At 39.0% G+C, this 23,115-nt stretch overlaps 1 protein-coding gene and 1 long non-coding RNA gene across 4 annotated transcripts in view; one reads left to right on the top strand and one right to left on the bottom strand.

The window, feature by feature from the left end:
• LOC124884263 (calsyntenin-2-like) overlaps positions 1-23,115 on the top strand; it is a 453,652-nt gene that overhangs the window by 225,906 nt on the left and 204,631 nt on the right. For all 3 annotated transcript variants that reach the window (XR_007042408.1, XM_047392088.1, XM_047392089.1), the window contains exon 3: positions 20,053-20,248. Coding sequence is in view for 2 of the 3 variants with exons in the window: in XM_047392088.1 (XP_047248044.1) it covers positions 20,053-20,248 (196 nt within the window). In the remaining variant the exon portion in view is untranslated. The remainder of the gene's footprint in view (positions 1-20,052; positions 20,249-23,115) is intronic.
• LOC124884264 lies at positions 1,790-22,947 on the bottom strand. The gene is made up of 3 exons (XR_007042409.1): positions 22,663-22,947; positions 20,022-20,217; positions 1,790-1,933 (listed from the first exon to the last, which is right to left on the bottom strand). It is a non-coding gene; the product is annotated as an uncharacterized LOC124884264 (long non-coding RNA).

Raw genomic sequence — 23,115 nt, 5'->3', positions numbered from 1 at the left:
TAGCCAAACCTTTGGTCACTCATGCCAATGCCAAACGTCGGTTTCAGTGGTGCAAGGAGCGCAAATATTGGGCTGTGGACAATGTGAAACATGTATTGTTCTCTGACGAGTCCACCTTTACTGTTTTCCCCACATCCGGGAGAGTTACGGTGTGGAGAAGCCCCAAAGAAGCGTACCACCCAGACTGTTGCATGCCTAGAGTGAAGCATGGGGGTGGATCAGTGATGGTTTGAGCTGCCATATCATGGTATTCCCTTGGCCCAATACTTGTGCTAGATGGGCGCGTCACTGCCAAGGACAACCGAACCATTCTTGAGGACCATGTGCATCCAATGGTTCAAACATTGTATCCTGAAGGCGGTGCCGTGTATAAGGATGACAATGCACCAATACACACAGCAAGACTGGTGAAAGATTGGTTTGATGAACATGAAAATGAAGTTGAACCAGATCTAAATATTATTGAGCCACTTTGGGGTGTTTTGGAGGAGCGAGTCACGAAATGTTTTCCTCCACCAGTATCACGTAATGACCTGGCCACTATCCTGCAAGAAGAATGGCTTAAAATCCCTCTGACCACTGTGCAGGACTTGTATATGTCATTCCCAAGACGAATTGACGCTGTATTGGTTGCAAAAGGAGGCCCTACACCATACTAATAAATTATTGTGGTCTAAAACCAGGTGTTTCAGTTTCATTGTCCAACCCCTGTACATATATATCAATAATAGCAAGATTGCACCTTTGTTCAATTGGAGGTATACAAGTCTGAAATGGCTCACTTAAGTGATCCTTTCTAGATTTTTAAAGCAAATATAACTTTTTTTGGAGTTTATAAGCTTAATGCAGCTTTATTCATGACAGTTTTATTCTTTTATTTTACTTATTCTTTATGTTAATATAATGTAAATAATCTAGGCTTGCCTCAGCCATGAAAGGCTCTTAGACCATAATTACTTTATTCATACAGCATGTTTGCATCACTAGAAAAGGCCAGGTAAGTTCAAAATGTGTTTTCATATACTCCAATTCCAACAATTTTTTTTACTTATTTTGAATAACTAAGACTTTCAAAATTCACCTCAAATATTATGAATACCATATTATCATTACATATTCACATATGCAAGAGATTATCGGATCATGTGTTAAGGTAATAATACAAGATTAGTTTTCTTAGAACAAAGGAGGAAAATGTGCCTTAATATTTTTTAATATTAAGTTTCATTTTACTGCTAAACTATTTTCTGAATTTTGTGTTATTTTAATGTTGGCTTGCTACTAATCAAACGCTGTTAAGAGGTTCAACAAGCTCGTTTTCCCTTATGGAAAAAAGAAAGTGTGATAATGGCACAGTGTGGTCACCATGTTGTCACCTATAATAGCTTAGCCTTTCTTCACTCATAATAACCCTCTTACAGTAGACCTTTATGTGCCATCTCCTACCTATACTTGATGACAGGTGGTTGTTGAAGTTTTTATTACAGTCATTTCAAGGGAACATTTATGAAGGTTTTATGGAAAAAGTAATCTATTATTAAATGACCTATCGTTTGGCCCATCAGGCTATTCTGCCAGGACCTACATAATTTCAGTAATTTAGAGACAGACTGAACTGATTGGAGATCATGTTGCATTGTGGGAATAAAGCTACCTGAAGGAACCTGCCCACACTTGAGTGATTTAATGGTTCCAGATGGGCTCAATGGATGAAAGCCGTCTTTTTCACAGGTGATTGTTGTGGAGATGACAAGAATTAAAAATTTCGCAAGTAAACATTAAAAAATAATGCAGTTATGTTTGCAGCTTTAATTTGTTCTGAAGACAAAACAATGAAAAATCCTCAAACTTTCACTATGGATTCTGTTGCGTTTGCAGTGACGGAAAGCAGTTTGACTTCTCAGGTCCAGTGGGCTTTCCATAACTCCCTTCCCTAAAGAGAGGAAACAGAGAGGAGTAAGAGTGATTGATTTGTTTGACTGTGTATGTAAACATACTGCCTTTTTCTCTTCAGACACAGACAACTTTGTTAGTAAAGAAAACTCCAAACATTTATTCAGTGGAGAAAATGAGAATTAGCTTTATTGGCCAAGTTTGTGTACACAAACAAGGAATTGGACTTATGTTCTGCTTTGGTCTCAATGTACAGACATTTTACAATGTAAAGAAGGTAAAAGTCTAAACAGTTTGTGTCCAGGATGTGTGGGGTCTGCAGGGATGTTAGCAGCCTCACCCAAGACGTGTTGAAGTTCTGCAGGAAAGGTAAGCTGTTTCTGCAGACCTGATTGTTCGTTGCAGTCTGGCTTTGTCCTCTTTTGTTGCTGAGCCAAACCACAGAGCGAGGGATGTGAACAAAACAGGCTTAACAATGGCCATATAGAAGATGACCAGAAGCTCCTGTGGCAGGTTAGTTGTAGCAGGAAGTGCAGTCTCTGCTGGGTCTTCTTCCGAAAAGTTTCTACTGTATGTGTGAGGATCATCTCAGGTCATGAGATAAATGATGAGTGGTTCCTAGGAACCAGAAGTGATCCACACTTGATACAGTGTTTTCTGGAAGTCTGCTGTCGTCTCCACAGTTTCGAGCAGGTTAAACTCCAGATGGTTCTAACCCATATAGTTGACAGCAGATCCACCTCCTGTTTGCATGCAGACTCATCATCTACCTGGATCAGACTGATGACAGTTATTTCATCTGCATGCTTAAGGAGTTTCACAGACGGATCCACTGAGTTACAGAGAGGAGTGGGGAGAGCGCACACCCCTGGGGGGCGCCGGTGCTTATGATTCTTGTGTTAAAGATGCTCCCCAGCCTGACCACCTGCTACTAAAAACTAATGGGTTTCAGCCAGTGGCGGATGCTGGTCTTTTAAGGAGGGGAAGCTCAATTTCAAGATTGCTGATTCGCTCATTTTGATGTCAATCAAAAAGGGATTCAGCCTCAGACAGATCATCCAATCATCATGCAGAAGCTGAGCATCTGGGCCAGCTGAGGCCAGCCCACTGCCCCATAGACCCCCAGAGATGCTGAGCATCCGATGGGCAGGACTAAGCCCAGCATTTTTGTTTCGCTATTGAACTCACTGTTTAAAGCACTGCGAAGCTGCAGGAATGAGTGAGAGGAAAGCCACGTCGTTACTAGTGATAAGAAGCTGATTCTGAACAAAAGTTGAGCGCGTTGTAGCGCATATTTAGTCAATGACATATACACACAACAGTATATATTTGATCACTTATTTTTTGACATTTTAGGGGAAGCTGAGCTTCCCTTGCAGTCTTAGAGCAATCACCACTGGTTTCAGCATAATCACCTCAAGCACAATTATTGGCATACTTCCTTTACTTTATTTGCCAACAGGACAGTGCTGCATCCTTTCCAATAACATTTAACCAAATTAAAGCCTATACAGAGACAGGCACTTTTACACAACCTCTCTAGAACAGGGGTCTTCAAGTCCTGACCTCGAGAGCCACTGTCTTGCAACTTTTAGATGAATTCCTGATGTATGACACGTGTATGTAATGAAGGGCTCATTAGCAGGCATCTGCAGAACTTGACGACATGCTGAGAAGCTAATTCAGCAATTTGCTTCAGGTGTTTTTGATGGCTGGAAGTATCTAAAACTTACTGGACCGTGGTTCTCAAGGACTGAAGTCAAAGAGCTCTTCTCCAGGTGGTCCAGAGTCTTTTCTCTTAATGGTATTTTCTCTTCAGGTCACTCCCCAGGTTTTCTATGTTTAACCAGATTTGCATCTGGGTACTGAGATAGTGATTTAACCAGGCCGATTAAACATTCTGGTGTATGTCTGTCCACCTCTTTTGGATCACTATCATGCTAACACACCCAATGACAACTCATATTCTGTTTGCTGGTTGAGGCTGCCAGATTTAAATTTATAATCTGCTGATAAGAGTTCCTAAAGCCATGCACTCTAACACAGTTCCCAGTGCCTTTGGAAGGGAAATAGACTCACATCATCACAGAGCCCCCACTGTACTTAACAATAAGGTGCCTTTCCACATATTTATTCTTTGTTTTACATCAAAATCACCTGAAGTGTTTCTTGCTGAATAGCTCCATCTTGGTTCCCAATCTAAAAAACAGCGTTCCCGTTAAAGTAAACGCTACATTTACGTTTGTTATGGTAGTACAGAAAATTATTTTTTCTTGACCGCAGTCCTAAGGAGCTGGTGTATAGATCTAAGTCTAAGGTATGTTACCATCCTGCTTACTGTGTGTGGTGGCAAGATAATTATGGGTCTTCGTCCAGTCTGGTGGCCAGTGGCCAAAGGAAATGAGCCTCTATGTTAAGTCATACTTGTACTCCAGGGAGTAGACTGTTGTTGATTCTGATTAACTTAAAAAAGTTAAGTATAAATAAAATAAATGCTTTGTTTTAAAAGGATTGTTGGGGGTACCAACAATGGCTTTTTGAAAAACAAATTTTTCTTAAGATGCTTTTGCCTCACTAAATAAGTATATTAACATTAAGGGTTGAATTTTCCAAAATTTTTCAGTGTATGATTATGCTAATAGAATAGAGGAGTGATTACATTTGAGGCTTATTACACATCTCTTTACTTGGGGTGCCAACAAACCTTCTGTACACATGACCCCTTTTGTTAAAACCATGGAATAGCCTAGCTAGTCATCTGAGTCCTCATCTAATTACTAATAAACAGCAATCATTGAGAATGTAACTAAGGGACATTCTGTAAATGACAGGAAGAATGGAATAGTTCTCCTATCCATGTTTGGGAGCTGCTTCATCCAGCTTCTCGGATGCACTTACAGCAGTATACACAGGGGGAAAGAAAGAGGACTACAGACAACTGCAGTTCCTTTCAGCAAATATGGGACTAAGAACTGCACGAAGACAAACATACACATAAAACTGATGCAGACACCAAGAGATGGAGACTACTGGGGATTTTGTGATGTGTACCATTACTGCTTTAAATCTCCTACTTTTTGTGTTCACACACTGAAATACACCAGTCACACACACTGTTTGGCAGGGAGTTTTCCTTTGTGCTGCCTGGTCCCTGGCCCAATTTGAACTGTATCATTGAGAGATGGTGCTACGCTGATGCTGACAGGCCCAGGTAAAAAAAAAGTCATTTCCTTTTTTACATTGTGCCCTAATGCAAGCAGTCTCCAATGGGAATTAAGTCCAAATGTTGTCCTTAAGCAATTTTACTTTTACTAAGTTTGGTGGAAACATGATGTATGTGACTGCTTCTACAATACCATAATACAGTGGTTCTCAGTCTTTCTTAAGAGTCTCCTACTTGCCGAAAGGATAAGAGACAGTAATAAACAATCAAACTAGTACAGGTACAACCAGAAACAGGAGTTAATATCAGCCACCAAGTCATATAAACTGGCTATATTGAACATTAGATCTCTGTCGGGAAAATAATTTTTAATCTATGATGTCATTACTGACCATAATCTTGATATGTTTTCAACAGAAACATGGCTACATGAATTTAATAAAGCTCCCATTCTGATAGAGTCGAGGCCTCCGAGCTAAGCTTTTCTTTCCGAGAGCACACAGCAAAGAAAAGGTGGAGGCGTGGCCACTTTGTTTAAAGATTTACTAAAGTGTAAAAATGTATTTCTGGGCAAATTTGACTGTTTTGAATATTTGGCTCTCCAGGTAAAGAGCCCGGTCCTAACCATGTTCTTGAATATTTACAGACATCCTAAGTCAGTCACATTCAGCTTCTCATCAAAGCTTGTTGCCCATAAGGAGAATAAAGTGCACCTGTAACAAGAAACATTAACAAACAAGAGGTCATGTGATCAGTCCCAGTTCAAACATTAAACACTTACAGGTGGGGTGTAACATGATTTAGCACCACAGAATGCCACTATATTCAAATGCCAAAGTGTTTCTCAAAGGGAAGTCTGTCTCATCAAGGACCATTTAGTTGCTGTCAGCTTGTGATTTTATCTGGTGGAGACCGTCCAAGATAATGTTATGAGAATTTGAAGGTGAATGTTTTATACCTGACAGCCTCTTGTATATATGCATGGGGCTTTAATTTTGAAACAAGACACATAGTAGTTATATTCACAGAGACAAATACTAAATGCTGCTCTTTGGGCAGGTCTACAACAGTCATTTAGATGGCAACATTTTACCTTTTATGGAAACAGACACTCGACAGAGTGACGGTTTGTATGCACTCTCACAACAGAGCAATTGGCTGACTGGTAGTTTCTAACCAGTATAATGACCTTTTGAAAGTTAAAATCAGTTTTGGATCTTCCTAAACTAAAGGTGTAGTGTTTAGGTTTTAAGGTTTCTTTAAAACACAGCTTGAGGTTTATGTCAACTTTATTTTATATGTGAAAACATAAAATTTGTAATTATTTAATTTCCCTTTGGGATGATTAAAGTATCTTTAAATTAAATTGAATTGAATACATGGTGTAATCAAACCTTGACTGAATTGTTCTTCAGTAACTTCAGGTTCTTTAAAACTCAGTTTGTTATTTATAAAACATAGTTCCTAAAAACAAAAAAAAATGGGATTCAGAAATTTTACTATAATCCTGTCTAGTTCTCGGAAGGCCAATACCATGTATTGTGTGGTCTTGTGAGCTGAAAACACCTCTACATCTCCTTTTGAAGGTGCTACAATTCACCTGTAGATGTTATCTGACATGTAGTTCTTCATAATTGACTTTGTGGACAGCAAAAAGTACTGCTGAGTTCTCGAAGTAGTGACTCTGGGACATAACATTTGAAGGTGTTTACTATCAGCTATTGTGAGTTTACTGGAGGACCCTGTGCTTTACAGTCTGCAAAAACTGCTGTATATTGAGTCCATCAGTCACACTCTCCACAGTGCTCAGAGCAGAACACATTCATTTCAATAGACTTAAATAAAAAGGATTGGTTTCTGTCTCTTGGAAGCTACCTGGATGATGTAACTAAGGGTAATCTATGCATAGGAGCTGCTGCGGGCCATTTTGAGCTAGCATATAATATATCTCACAAAAGTCAGTTCATGCCTCACATTTTTGTAAATAGTTTATTATATATCTTTTCATGGCATAACACTAAAGATATGACACTTTGATACAATGTAAAGTAGTCTGTGTGCAGCTTGTATAACATTGTAAATTTGCTGTCCACTCAAAACTCAACACATAGCCATTAATGTCTAAGCCAGTGGCAACAGAAGTGACTACACACCTAAGTGAAAATGGTCCAAATTACGCCAAAAGTGTCAATATTTTGTGTGGCCTCCATCATTCCAGTGCTCTCTTAGACATGAAGTTCACCGGAGCTTCACAGGTTGCCACTCTTACACTCCTCCATGACGACATCATGGTGGATTTTAGAGACCGTGCACTCCTCCACCTGTTTCCACCTGTTTGAGGATGTCCCACAGATGCTTAATAGGGTTTAGGTCTGGAAACATGTTTGGCAGTCCAGCACCTTTACCACCTTTTTTTTTTTTTAGCAAGGCAGTGTTCGTCTCGGACGCATGCTTGTGGTCGCTGTCATGTTGGAATAGTTTTCTGAGTGAAACCTGTTCTGTTAACAACTGTATGGTCTTGGCCACTGTGCTGCAGCTCATTTTCAGGTTGTTGGCAATCATCTTGTAGCCTCGACCATCTTTATGTAGAGCAACAACTCTTTCTTTCAGATCCTCAGAGAGTTATTTGACATGAGTTGCCATGTTGAACCTCCAGTGATCAGTATAAGAGTGTGTGAGACAAAATTTAATACACCTGCTCCCTTTTCACACCTGAGACCTTGTGACACAGGGGAGGGAAAATGGCTGATTGGGCACAATTTGGACATTTTCACTTATGGGTGTACTCACTTTTGTGTCCACTGGTTTAGACATTAATGGCTGTGTGCTGAGTTATTTTGAGGGGAAAGCAAATTTACAGTTATACAACCTTTACACCGACTACTTTAAATTGTATTGTAAAGTGTCATATCTTCAATGTTGTTCCATGAAAAGATATAAGAAAATATTTACAAAAATGAGGGATAAGGGGTGTGCTCACTTTTGGGAGATTCCCTATTATTTTTTTTTAGGCTTTTCCTTCACTCCATAAGTATAACATAAACACAACCAGAATACACTTGTGTTTTGGTGTGGTCAGTGCAGATATAAAGCTTCTGTTTTCGTAATACCAACATTACAAAGTTTTCCTCAAGCTGTTTTTTGTTGTGTGTACCAAGATCTTGTGATAACCCAGTGTCTCTATTTTGAGATTTTATGTTTGATTTATGCCCTGAATGCATGAACAAAACCTCTATACCGTGCCAGTAGCCTTTGGTTTAGTTTGAGCCATGGGCAAAATAACAAACGCTGGATGGAGTCATATCCAGAGGGAGCCGAGTCAGTAGTATTCAGAGCTGATATTGGTAGACAGCTGAACCTTACTGCCAGAGGCATCAACATGGATTGGGATGATCAGTATCACAGTATCAGCGTAACACTCTTTATTTGGGCAGTGTCCAGTTATGCTGAAGAATTAAGAGTCATTTTGCCACAGTAAACCATTAAATGATTATGATCGTTTCTATGATGGCTAGAAAGTGATGCCGTCTGGCAAGCAGGGCAAAACATTTTAGAAGTCATATTAAAATGAATAGCTTTATTACCAGACATACTAACACCTCTCTGATCATCCTGGGTGAATCCTGTAAATTCGAACCTTAGGGCCTTTTAGATTTCCTTTTAATGCAATCTTTAAAAACATGTTTCCACAGCTTTTTCTACCTTATTTATTAGCTCATAATATGATAAATGGATTGAATTTATATGGAGCTTTTGTAGTCATACCAACCACCAACCCAATGACAATCACAAACCCACCCATTTTTATATGCAGATTTGTTGGCTACTTTGGGGTCAGACTGCACATTGATATGTGGTCAGCAGCTGGAATCAAACCCACAACTTTCAAATTGGAAGATGACTACTCTACATACTAACCCACAGTGACCCTTATATTTGTATACAAGTCTAAAGCAGAATCTATGTTAGCCAGACTCGGTAACCCAACCAATAGACCAGCTAATATTTGTTTTCATTGTTACATTGCTATAATTCTGCATGACAATCACCTTTATTTAAACCCATTTGCTAAAATAAGAGGATGTTTTTGTTATATTTTGTTTTAGCTTTCTGTCACTGTGTACATCTGATTTAGGGGTAAAGGGAGGGGGGTTCAGGCGTAGCTCTTGGGTTTGTATGTATTTACCTGCCTCATAACCGTTTTTTTAAAGTCCCACATCCTGTTGTTGCTCAGCTGCACAGAAAGGATTCAGGTTCATTTTTAAACTTTGTGTCTCTCACCAACTGTAATTCATCCAATGCATATTATGTGTGATATGTGGCACAGCCAATAAAAGCGAGACCCAGGAACAGATTAGAAAAAAAACAGGTTTTTGTTGTGTTAGGAAACAATCTAATAAAGCCTGTCTTTGATCAAAGAGACTGTTTAGGGAGGTGATGGTCTTTATTTCATCATGCTGCTCAGCTGTAGCCATAACATCCTCAGGAGGCTAAAATAGAGGTCATAAACTTATGCGGCTGTTTGAACATATTGAACTCTAACTGGCCTCGCTCTGACGAGCACACATGTTCAGTCCTGAGGTCATTTCCATGAACCGAATTGGAAAATAGAAACTATTGATTTCACACTGTGTTTAATGTGATTGTCTTGACTGTTTTTGTTAATGCTTCTCATGCTTATTTTGGTTCCCCTTTGGGCTTTTATTTTTATTTGGTTTTCTCATCCTTACATGATGTCTTTCTTTAAGCCTTGTGAGTATAAGAATTGATGTTGGATTTACCATATAATGCTATTTCGTGTTAAAAGAAGATCCAGTATACCTACATACAGAATTGATGGATGGAAGTGTGTAATCCAGTCTTGGCTTAAGTCAGAAAATAGTTAAACAACAGCTACTGAGAAATCCACAATTAGTTTTCATGTCATCTCTGCCTGACTTCATTAATCTTGGCAGGGTGAAAGTATTGAGTGAATTGTGCTTCAGTAGATGTAACCATCTCACAGTCAGCTTATTTAATTGAGGGGTTGGTGTTTATTGTAAGGTTTTAGCTGCTGCTGCATTGGATGCCAGTTGGTTATTGACAGTTTGACTCCTGCTCAGCAGTGCTTTGGCCCTGCTCCAAGCCCATGTAATTGGCACGTTGCCTGCTGAGGTTTGTGATTAACTTTATTGATATGTCAAGGTGTGTGTGTTTTTGTTTGTTTGTGTTTGTGTGGCTGGCATCACATATTGCTGGTGGATCTAACAAACCTTCGAAGCTAATGGGAGAAAATAGAAATTATGTTTTAGGGAGGTAAGACCTTTTTTGCAGCTGCAAGATGCATGGGCATGGTTATTCATAAAGACTGAAATCTGAAGCTTAGTGTAATTAGATTATTTCAACTAATTCACGAGTCAGATCCACCAAAAAGTAGCTTTAGAAAAAGTGCAATAGTCAGTATGACTTAGTATTCCAGACTCATTTATTTTTTGATGAAGCCCCCAGCTTACCTTTAATTTCTTAGCTGCATTTATAAATCATCGTTAGGCATGGGTGTCAAGGCATTCAAAGGTTTTACGAAGTAACAATGTGAAAATCATAGCATTCCTGCTGTTTAAAGTGCTTTAAAGTACAGGAACAATGCTCCTGTCCCACCTGTTGCTGGACATATAGAGTTCATGAAAGAAATTTCCAGATGGGGTCTACTGATAATCTTGGAGTGGTACAATAAATCCTAAAAAAAACTAAGTAGAATTTTAGGAGTTTTATTATGTTGTTGGCATAGATAATGGGGGTCCTGGGCAGGGCCAGGATTAAGCGACAGATAAGTGTCACACTTAGGGACATTATTTTTTCATAAGGACAAATATATATTAAATAAAAAAAATATCATAACTAACTGAAACATGTACCCTCCTATGTTAAAGACATGAATGCAAGGTATTATGCATATAATATTGTCTGCCCAGGGGGATCAGTGGGGTGGCCAGCTAATTTATAGCGAGGCCCATTGCCAAGCCGTCCAGGTGGTACCACTGATTGGCAGTTTTTTGTGTTAATGTATTTTAAGCCACTGACTGCAGAGTGGATACCCTGACAGATAGTGAGACTAATTAAAAGCTAATATCAGCTTGTTATACTTGTGTTACTTCTCAAAGAGCAAAATGGTAATAAGGTGTAATGCTTTAAGCAATAAACAATTAAAAGCTCCTAGACTGCTTAATTAGGCAGAGGTTTATGTTGTATTTATGTACACAAAGAAAAGTAATAAATAAAAAATGTAATTAGTAATCAGCATATTTTATGATTTCGGCAGCAATGGGAATAATTGTTGCTTTTCTGTAAGTAAGTAAAAACAGTTAGGCCATACTGTATTGTGTATATTATGCGAACATATGAACATATTGCTTTATGAGCAAGAGTAAAAGAAGACAAGCAGGTAAACAGCTGGTCTCCACTTATACCTCCTTTGGGATGAAGAAGGAGAAGAGCATATAACTTTTGTTTCAAAAGATCTTGGTAAGGTTTGAGTGCATTTTAAAAAACTATTTTTAGTCCCACTGCTCAGATTGGCAGTCAATGTTTTGCTTGAGTCTTTTCAAGGTTATCAGGTGATAACATGCGCATCAACATTCAGATATAGAAGTTGCAATCTTTTTTCTAGTTTATACTTTCTAGCTTTCCTTCCTTCCAAAAGTGTCAAACACATGAGCCATTAGTTGCATAACATCAGCATAAGTTATTTTCAGGGTTTAGGCTTTCGCCAACCTTCAGCTGCCTTGGTAAAACAGCATAGATGTTAGAAAAAGCAATCCCTCTGACACCAGTCTGTCACACAGTCAGTGCAGTAGACACACAGGGCATGGGGGTTCACGTTGTTAAAAGACAGTGGGATGTTATTACCTTTATAAGAGGAGACATTAAAGTAATTAACAGAGAATAGACAAGAGGGGTGGTGGGGGTGGGAGACGGCAACCGAGAGATTGAGCAAATCTTCTTCACCATTCCTCTGCAACAATCACACCTCTACCCTTATAACTCCTCTGCTTCTAAATCCCTCTTCAAAAAGTGCATCTTTAATTAAATCCCCCACCTGACACGGTCACACACTTGGACTTTGCACAAAAACAACTCGAGGATTCATTTGCGCTACTCTGAACATGCAAGCTTGATTAGTGTTAATCCTTATCTCCAAAATGGACAGCTTCTCAATTCTCAATTTTTTCCTTGCCTGGCTAATTTCATGAAGAGCATAATTACAGCTTTTTCAATTTCAGCCCTCTGCAGAGTTATGAGGCAGACTTTCTATCTCTGTGTCGCAGCTGAGAGGGCTGGGAGGGGGGGGGACTCCTGGAGTGCTTGTGGATGTGTAATTGTGTTTTCAGGAACAAAATGAGGGGGAGAATTAGCAGGTTATGGGGGTGACTAACACAAAAGATAATTTGATGCCAAACCCAAATTTGAAAAGCAGCTGAAATTACAACTGCGTAAGCTTTATTGTAGAGAGTTACTCTTGTGCAAATGGGGTTGATTTTCGAACAATGGCCAGGGAACATGTGAGTGAATACATCTCGGTTCCTGTAGATGGGTGTTTGGTGTAGAATGTGCTCACTAACAGTATGATATCCAGTAATCTGATTTACTTTGTGTTTATGTACTGTGCGGGTTCCAACAGTAGGAGGATGAAAGGCACATTGGTTCTGATTAGAGCTGCCAAACTGGCAGAGTTTCAGTAAATCTGAGTGTGTGTTCACGCCCGTGCTTTGGTCACTCTCCAGAGCTGAGAACGGAGCTGACCCTAGGCAGTGGCCCTGTTCCTGTCCTTCTTGGGTCTTCTTTTCATCTTTCACTATATCTTCCTCTTCTTTCATGCTCTGTCACTATTGTTCGAGTGATATCTCCACTTTTACTTCTTGCTCAGTTAACATCTGCTGTCCATATCTCTACGCTTATGTGCAAAAGCCTTTTTTCCATTATTGCAGCTTGTGCATGCACATTCAGAGACAGGAAGCTCATCAACACCGTTGTGTCAGCTTTGATAATAATGTGGAGCCCAAGGCACTGCGGCCCACAATATTCTGTCACACTCCTTCAGCTTAGCAAACACTGGCCACCACTGCCAGCAAAGCAGCTCTGCCTTGACTGAATTCACTGATAATGAGTTCTGTGTCCTCAAAGATAGTCTTCGGTGGACAAGTGCCAGGGTCCCCTGAGGTTTTTAGCACTGCATGACTTTTATTTCCAAACAAGACAGCTCAGGTACTATGAATCTTCCCTTGGTCTAATAGACAACCAATCTTTTGGACTTGATTAAACAAAAAAGGCACTCGACTAAGGTGAGACTTTCCAACCACAGCAACAGAAGGTGGAGAGAGGAATGATACAAATAAAATTTGGCAAAAGGACATACATGCCATCTTTCAGTGTAAGAGTTTTACATAATAAGTTGATCAAAATTTCATTGTCTCTACCAGGAATTAAAATTATTTAATTCTAAATCCAAAGGTATAAAACCACACAGCAAATTCCATACTGGTGTATTTTTTGAACAAGAACAGAACCAAAATGGGAAGCCCTTTTGGGAATAACTTGTTTCCTTGTAATTAACTAGGGAACTTAGCAGTCAGTTACTGCTAATAAAATGCATTTGACACGATCATCAACACACTCTCCATCATTGTAAAATCAAGAGGTCTGGGGGTTTGTTGCTCTGCTACCACAATGCCAGAACGATATCATCAATGAACAATATTCCCAGTAAATTCATCAGATCATGCAATTCTCTGAGAAATTCTAAGATTACTGACTATTACCTCTCAAATTTAATACCTCAGATAATAAATGTTCATTTCAGGGCAGTCAGAGAAAAAATTGAACAAGTATGACTTGTTTGGAAGGGTTGCTGCCTTTTTCCTCTAAAAACACTGTGGCACCACATCTTGAAAACAATTATAATTTTGCTAGGTTTTTCTGTCTGTTTTCTTTCTGCTCCTTGTTTAGATCTGGATTTTTACCTTTTATTGTTGTGCTTTGCCTCCTGTTTTTACCTTGTGTTTCCTTTGTTGTGTTTATAGGTATTTCATAAAGTCAATATGATTGATTGATTGATTGTATATATCAGCATAAATGACTACTGTCAGGCACGGTGTTGGAGGGGTGATGAATTGGGCCTATTTTCCAGCCACAGAACCTCTCCACTATGCAGTCACTGAGTTGATTTTGAACACTTCTGTATACCAAAACATTCGAGGGTCAAATGTGAGCCCATCTGTATGACAGACACTTGGCCAAAATTACTTATGCAACAAGACAATAATCCCAAACACAGTTTGTCTACAATAGAATGGATCGAAAAGAAAAGAACCAAGGTGATGGAACCATGGAGAGGTGAGGAGAAACTAATGTAGACAAATGGAAAAAAGTGTCAAACAAAATTTCTGCACAAAGATTTTCCAGACTCATAATGTCACACACAAAACCACTACAGGGAGGCATTGCTGCTAAAGGTACTTCTTTTTGCAATTTAATTGTGGAGTTTACTTAGTTTGTTTACAAAAACATTTATATTCTATTTTAAATAATGGCAGAATCTGTTGTAGACTAGACAAGATATTTAAAAAGTTTTAGAAGCACTTTTATGATATCCAGCTGTTGGCAAAAAAACAAGGATTGTAAGGGATGTGCTTTCTTTTTTTTACCACATGTAAGGCTTAGTGTGCTAGATTATACCCATTAACTTAAAAGGAAGCAGTCTCCCTTTTAGTTTTTGAGTATGGGTTACTTTTGACCAAAGGTCTACCTCTTTAGCTGTCTAATCTGGCACAGAAACATATTTAGACACCAATTTAATGCACTAATCGGTGTTTGTGGTTTCTCTACCTCTGCCAAATGCTAGTCGCCTAACATCTGTTCCTCGACCTCCACTGGGGACAACATTTCCACCCCTGCCTCTTTCGCAGCCACCAGCCCTCTCTTCCTCGTCGCAGGTGGCAGAACACTTGTCACGTCTGGAGTGAAATGATAGACAGACATAAAGGGAAAAGAAATTGTGCCAGGTCTGCTCGGAGCTAGAGCTGTTTCGGTGTTCCTGTGCGTCTGGAAAAAAAAGGAGGCCCTCCCCCTCCGGTCACCTTGACCCACCCTCCCAAACCCTCATCAGCTCCCCACATCAGGTACAATTAAATCACAAGAAATACATCGGGCCACCCAGCCTCAATGAAAGGCGTGTGCCATCAGCATATCCTAAGCATATTCATCCTGATGGGAAGCTTCTGCACTGGCCAGGGTATATTGGATTTAGTTCTCGCTCCAGTGGTGATGGATTTTGCGTTCGCCTGTTTCGTGCAGCAGAGGGCTATTAAAAAAAGCAGCACTGGGAGACCGCTGCATCTTCTGTCACTCCCCATCACACACTGTTTGCTCATTTTCATTTTATGAATATGCTCACACCACTGAGCCATGTTTTTCCAGAGCGCCGAGGCCCATTTAGCTCTGATACAACATTGTTCAAGTAGTATAGCCTGGAAAGAAGTTTATAAGGACAGAGGGGAAGGATGTGTCAGTTCTCTACCATTTTGTTCCAGTTATACTATCTCCTGCTCATAGCTCTTATGCAGGCAAATTATCGTTTCAGGTGCCCTGTCTTGACAGCAGGGGAGAAGAAAGGGATATTTGGGGTTGAGGTGGTGGGGATTTTGACAGGAACAGAATGAAAGGTTTGGAAATGAAGTTGGTCTTATCAGAACTTGCCAGGAGCAAGGCACACACAAAGCTTCTTGGGAATCCAATTTAGTCCTCGCTGTTAGTTTAAGTGATATCAGCGCAATTAGCTGTCACAGGTCAGAGTGTGAGCCTACCATGTTAAGTGATTTCCTGAAATGCTACGAGCAGATGCACAAGGGGATGTTAATTTTCTCAGCAAACAAAAAATTATAATTAAATCCTGTCCCAGCTCTGCAAAATAAGTTACTTCTTTATGTATTCTTCCTAATAAATGTCAAAAGCTCTTTGCTCCTTTGTTTATCCCATGTCAGCTTCTCACACAGGATTTAAAGCAACTTTTCTTCCTCTTTATCTTCTCAAGGGCAAATCTGAGCTGTTGTAGTCCACTCCATCGTGCTCATTGTTGGTTTAAAAAACTTACTGACCACACGGTGTCCTGGCATGTTATATATATATATATATATATATATATTAATATATATGTGTGTGTGTGTGTGTAGATATATATAGACACTGCCAGTCAAAAGTTTTAGAAACATTTTCTCATTTAATGGTTTTCTTTATGTTTATGACTATTCACATTTTATGTAGATTCTTACTGGAGGCATCAAAACTGCGAATGAACACATATGGAAATAAGTAGCAAACGAAAAACTGAAAAAGAACTTTAAATAAGTTTTATATTTTAAATTCCTTAAAGTAGCCGTTACTTAGGGTGTACCAAGATCTTGTCAAGATCTTGTGTATGTACCTGTATTTCAAACACAACCACAATATTAAAAGAAAGATATTAAAATGCTACAATATTTCTTGTCAAAAAGGAAGAGTTCCTCGCAAAGAGCTAGTTAGTGGATGTTTGGTAAAAGAAGTCTAAGCTTTTCTTAAGGGCCCTAGATATGAGCTTGAGTGCTATAAGTTTGACACTGTGTTTTGCTTCTTTGTGTAAGATTTTTATTTTGAAATAAGGGAGGAAAGGATTCCTGAGATGTTGTGTTGCCAGAGTTGACTGGCTGGCTGTCAACCCTAGATTAGCATTAAAGAAACCTCCTCCACCAAGAGATAAAATATTATTTTTAGTTATTTAGGGATATATTCATGGTGCTGATCCACTCTGCTTTAAGGCCATTATCTTGTTTTGCAGGACTTTTTGCTTATTCTTCAGTGCTGTATCTTTAAATTTTATCAGACGCTCACAAAGTTCTGCTTGAATTACATTCAGTAGGTTACAGTGTTGCCTGCATTGGATGGGAAGAGACTGAGACTAAATGGTAGAGTTGTTTTACAAAGCAGGAGAGCTCACACTCTATCAAGGGCCAGCAGAGAATTAGCCTTTCCAAATTAAATGTTTTTTTTCTTAAAAACTGTTACCTAAATGTCACTTCCTCTTGAGAAAAGATTTTCATTTCTTTTTTAGTTCAAATGTGAATTTCCCTAGTGGAGGTTTAAATTTTGCTGCAGCAGTACTATTGTCTAAAGTGACAAAACAGCAACTGGTAATGTATGTAATTTAATGCTAAAAGGTTATACTGAAGTAATTTAACATGATGTATATAATTTTATTTATTTTTTATTACATAGATTTCAGGTCACACACATGATTTTGAAAGTTGAACATATATAATGAGGGTGAGTAGGTTCTTACCGACATTTACAATATTCATCCATATGCCGTTCCCGAAACGGTTTCTTCATAAATATCTGTTGATCCTAATGCACATGTGTTTCCTTTTTTAATCTGTTTATCTCCTGATGTGATGACTGTATGTATTAGTGTTGAAAGTGGGAAGCAACCAAGACTGCAGTTCCATATTGTTACGGAATTGACCAGAAACATTACACTTAAAAAAACAATCAGTTGCTACGGGACGTTACAAAAGTAGTCATTTAGAAACTCATGTGAGCCATTACCCAGAAATAAAGCAGATCCTTATTCATTTTTTTACATTTCATCATAAATATCATTTGTTGATGTATGGCACATATATTTTTCCATAGATCATATGCTGTAAAGCTGGTAGGGATATTGCACTATATTAAGAATGTTGATTATTAATAGCATCTTACTTTTAATAGCAACTTTACACCTATTAAACACAGTGCCACAAAGAATATGTCATAAGCACAGTTGCTAAAAAAGTGTGTAGCAGAAGCACTCAGATAGGGTAGGATGAACATAAATATAGTTAAAACTAAATATTTATTCAGTTTTTACAAAGCTAGTTTCAGCAGATAGTAGTCGTAGTATTTGTCTTTATTGTAGGCAAACTTTAGTCTGGCCTTCGTGGTTTTTCTTCAAGGTTTTCTCCTTATGCGCAACCCATGAAAGTAACACTCTAGCATTTTGTGCCGATGGTTACGTTAGGTCCCAACGCATTAGGGTTCTTGGAGACTTCTTTTAACATCTTGCAGTCTGCTTTTAAAGGCAACGCGCTTGAACAATAAGACCCGGGCAGTTGTTTGGAATGTCTTCCACTTGTAGGCTATTTTCCATATTGTGAAATTAATGATTTCACATTCTTTGGAGACCTCTTAAATCTCTTACCAGGCTCTATGGATCTCACCATGGTGTTTACTCTATCTTCAGTCAGGAGCATACCAAACTAAATGTCTGAGTTTTAAACAGCGACAACCTCCTGCAAACTACTGAGCACTGCTGTTCTCATTTCATGCAACTGAAGTGATACATGTATAATATGTGTAATTTTAACCATTTTAAGTGGGAATAAAGGACGGGGTGTCCTAATTTATTGCTCAACAGAAATCACATTTTATTATTATATTTAACAGAGATTTTATTGTTTATCTAACTTTTTTTTATTCTCTTTTAGTATTGTTAAAATCTGTATTAAATATCCATCTGTTCAAACATGTTAAGTAAACAGGATCATAATTTTACATGACTGTAGGTTTAGTTTTCCATGTAGCAAAGCTCTGCCATAGAGCAGTTGCAGTGGCGGCTTGTGAAAAATATTCTTGGTGGGGCGGATGTAACAATACATTTATCTACCTACCTGTTGGAATCAACAGTGAGACGACAAATAGAATTGAACGGCATCCTTTCATCATGCCAGCACAATGCCAGTTCATAGGATCCACAAAACCTGATATAGTCTATAAGTTTAGTTAAAATATGACAATTTCTTATCAACCTCTTCATTGTGCTTTCTTACTGCAACGCGGCGTCCATCATCCAGCTGCGCCGCTATGCTAATCTTTCCGAGCACAGCTTGCTTGACACAGTTTGCCATATGAACTCTTGACTGTTCATGCTTCTTAATGTGTTCTGAGAGATGCTTCAAGTCAGTTTGTCCTGACTGTGTCATCGTTAAATCACATTTAGCACTTTTTAAAAAGTATGCAGGGAAAACAGACATTGGCTATTCCACAGCCGATCAGCTACGATTGCGCTCGAACCAAAAACTCCAGTTGTTGACTTTATTTTTCTTCTTGGTTTTCTGGTTGATAATGTCGGGCTTGTCGAGTCCCAGCTCCTTATGATTTTCTCTTCCACTGTCTTTCTTGCGAATGGGTAGATAAATAAGGATCTCACCCAATTCAGTGGAAGCTGCACTTTAGTCGTTAAGTTCACATTCATCCCTCTGATTGGCTGCGCCGCACAAGCGTTTGTTTCATTGGCGATATTTTCAGTGCCCCAAGGCCATGGGGCCTGTAGGTGGGAAGTGTATTTAGTAATGTGAAATATATATAGTTCACATTACATAGATGTACACTTTACTAAGTAAAACTGATATATAAATAGCAGAATTTGTAAAAATATATTTGATATTTCCCCCTCTTTTATCAGGGAGGGCGACAACCCAGAGCCCCCTATGGGCCGGCTGTTACTGAGCAGTTGGTTGCACTGTTGCCTTGCAGCCCAGATGGACCAGGATCCGAATCCCTGCTTTGGGTCTTCCTTCACAGAGTGTTACTGTGCATGTGTTGATTCTCACTAGGTACTCCGACTTCCTCCCACAGTCCAAAAACATGAATAACTAGCTTCTCTAAATTACTCTGTGGTATGAATGTCTGTAAGTCCTGCCCTGTGTGTCCCTGTGTGTCATGGATACCAACTAGTTGTAAAATTTATTATTTATATGTACAGTATGTCAGTGAGTAACTATGCATTTAGAAATTCATTTATGACAGTCTGCATTACTTTAAAAGCTTGAGTTCGTCAGTGTACTCTTTCTTCAAACTTTTTTTATACGTTCCCTTTCAAGCTGACGGACTAAGATAAACTCTTAACTTATCCTCCTACCTATTTCTCTCTCTTTCCTTCTGCTTTCTAGGAGAGATCTGTGCATTCAACATTCATGGACTGGAGGCTCCGTTCAAGGCAGTGGTGTTGAATGGAACGTCTGGCGAGGGTCAGCTGAGGGCTCGTGGCCTGGTGGACTGCGAGTTGCAAAAGGAGTACACCTTCATCATCCAAGCTCATGACTGTGGTTCAGGCCCTGGGGGTGCGGAGGGCAAGAAGTCCCACAAGTGAGTAAATGTGACAACAGGGTTGGTGAAGATGACACAATATAAATAAAAATAGCATTTTACTACATGCACATTTGTCCCCCACCACAAAAGGTTTTAAAATATAAACTCATCATTTAGACAGCATATTATCTCTAAAATGATCATCTTACACTCCAGAAAGAATGAGCTACATGAAGCCAGCTGTTTCAGCATTCCTGTCCACTAAGCATCCATGAGTGTGGGACAGAATCCCTGAGACTCTGGGTGTTCAGGGTGTACCTCTGTCCATTTTACCAGCTAGGATTTAGTCTCAGAAAGCTGCCAGCACAGTCAATTTGTGCCAAAGACTCAATCAGGTTTTATGGAAGGTTCAAAGAAAACTGATCACAAGCAAATCTGTTTATGCAGCATTGCAAGGAAACACTAATGAAAGTGCTGTAGTTTAAGCCAATTGTTGCCCTGCCATTTAACCATTGCTTTGCATTGCTTCTATGTTTATACATAGCATTAGCTCTTATTAATTATTTCCTTTTGGAAACATTCAACTTCAACGAGCAACAATAAATAAAAAAAATATAACTTAAAGGTGGAGAAGATTTTTTGACAGCTATGAATCAGTGAATATAAAATACTGCAGTTATTCTTGTTTTTCTTGATATAAACCTGATACTAAATGAAATGAACATTCCTTGTAATATACCACACATAGCACCATCTGTTATAGATATGGCTGATCTTTTATGTGTGCTGCATGTCTGTGGAGAATGCTGTGGAGGTCAAATTGACTGCAGAGTTCCTTGTACAATGCACAGCAGCATGAACATTCAATGAGAACAATAAACAGGATTATGCAGACTGCAGGTGTTTTGAAAGCCTTTATACAGACCCCCACCACACCCCTAGCCCCAAAGCATTAGTAAAAAATGTCCTGTGCATTAAATTTCCTTCCATCTCCACCGACAGCAATGGACTAGATTAGAGAAGTCAAATGATAAAAGGAATTTGTTCCACTCATAGGTTCCTTTGAATGGACTGTCTGAAATAGTTTTAATGTGCAGACACATTCCCCTGTCCACTATTTTACTGAGTTTAGTATTTTAGTTCTGCAACAAGTAAATACAGTAAATCAATCATCTTGGCTAGTTTTTTTTACCTCACTGTACTTGAAATAGTACGCTGTATATCCAAATGTTCGGGTGATCCCTCTCATCCTCCTCATTAATCTTTACATACCCTCTTCATTGGCCTTAACCTCCTTATCCCTCTTTATGAGCTTCGACATCTCATTCATCCTCCTCATTCGTACTTATACCCCTTCATTACAACTCTTTTTATTATTTTCATCCAGGTTTAATACCCATTTTCATCCCATTAATCCATTTTAAGGCCACTCTATGCCCCACTTGTTCTCCTTACTCTTATGCCTCTTATATCCCATTCATCCATCTCACTCCCATTCCTGTGTAGGACTACTTTCGTTTTCATGCTTTCTCCTCATCCATGTTTACAGGCTCTTTATATGCGACTTATCCTCTGCACCCCTCTTTTTGACCTATTTATATCCCTCTTATCCTCCTCAACAATCTTTATCCCCTCATCATTCAAATTCTCCTTTACAAATGTATGTTCATTCAAGGTTTTATCCTCAACCCTCTGCACCACCTCTATTAATTATTCACCATTTGCTTACTTCTTTGAGTGACTTCTTTTTTGAGTTACATGAATTCAAACTTGAAATTAAACTTTAATGCTTTTTGCAAATGATAAGAATAAACCAGAGATGTTTTAGCTTCTAAAAGTACAGCAAACACAGCACAAAATGTAGTTGTTGGGGCAAGCAAATAACTTTTAATAAAACAAAAAAAAAAATCTAGACTTTTGTGCATGTAATTAATTTAAAAATCTAATATGCGCATAAAGAAAAGCTTACTTGTCTAAACCCCTTTAAGAGAAACCTTGAGCAGGCATTTTCTGACTCCTCAGAGACAAAGGAATGTCCTGTCTCGTTCCAACTCTAGCGGTTTTGTTAACTATGTTTCACATCAATTTTCAGCATCTCGCTATTTTTTTTCAATCAATAGCACTTGGCTCTGCTATGAGACAAACCTGGTTCTGTTACTACAGACAAGTAGATGCTAGAGGGTAAGTGGATTTGGGAGCAGTTTAAATGGCTTGTCCTTCGGCTGGCAAATCTCAAAGGATGAGCCTGGCCTTTTACTGCACTGCTTGCTTGGATTTATAAAGGAAGCTAACAGGGAGCAAGAAGAATCTCTGCCTACGGCTGTGCTCAAATAACACATGGCATGTCAACAGTCACAAAAGGAGACAGTCAAGAAAATTAGCAGCTAAAGAGGACAGGGAGAGGATCAGGAGTGACACAAGATTAGTTTAAAGCTCTCTGTTTATCCTCCGTTTCCTCCTGCACTGCTTACCAATAGCTGCTGCCCCATTTGTCCCACTTCTTCCAGCTCAGCTGGTTCTCTCTGTCCAATTCTGCCCTTCTTTCTGCCAGGTGTTCTGTGTCTGCTATGTTTCAGTGTTCATATGTGTCATCAGGCTGTTTCTGTATTCACCGACAGATGCTCTCTCTCCTATGGCTATGCCAATCTGTCCGTCAGTGTTGCCGTTTCTCACCAAACAAATGAGACATTTTTCTTTTCAAAATGCCATGTCAAACTTTGGATATATACATCATCCTCCAGAGCCAGAGCGTTGTATTGTTTCTCTCTTGGTGACTGTTTAAGTAACCATGACAACGGACGGCTTGATAAACACTGACGTTTAAGACTCCCCGCATTCAGATTTGCCTTTCCGAGGCTAACTGCTTCACATTTTCTTGTGATATATTTTATGCACGTGCAGAGGAAGCTTTATTCACTTGTCAG

This window comes from Girardinichthys multiradiatus, chromosome 18, assembly GCF_021462225.1.
Source record: "Girardinichthys multiradiatus isolate DD_20200921_A chromosome 18, DD_fGirMul_XY1, whole genome shotgun sequence".
In the NCBI taxonomy this organism is placed as follows: domain Eukaryota; kingdom Metazoa; phylum Chordata; class Actinopteri; order Cyprinodontiformes; family Goodeidae; genus Girardinichthys; species Girardinichthys multiradiatus.
Note: the sequence above shows the minus strand (reverse complement) of the source record. Positions and strands in the feature narration are given on the sequence as shown.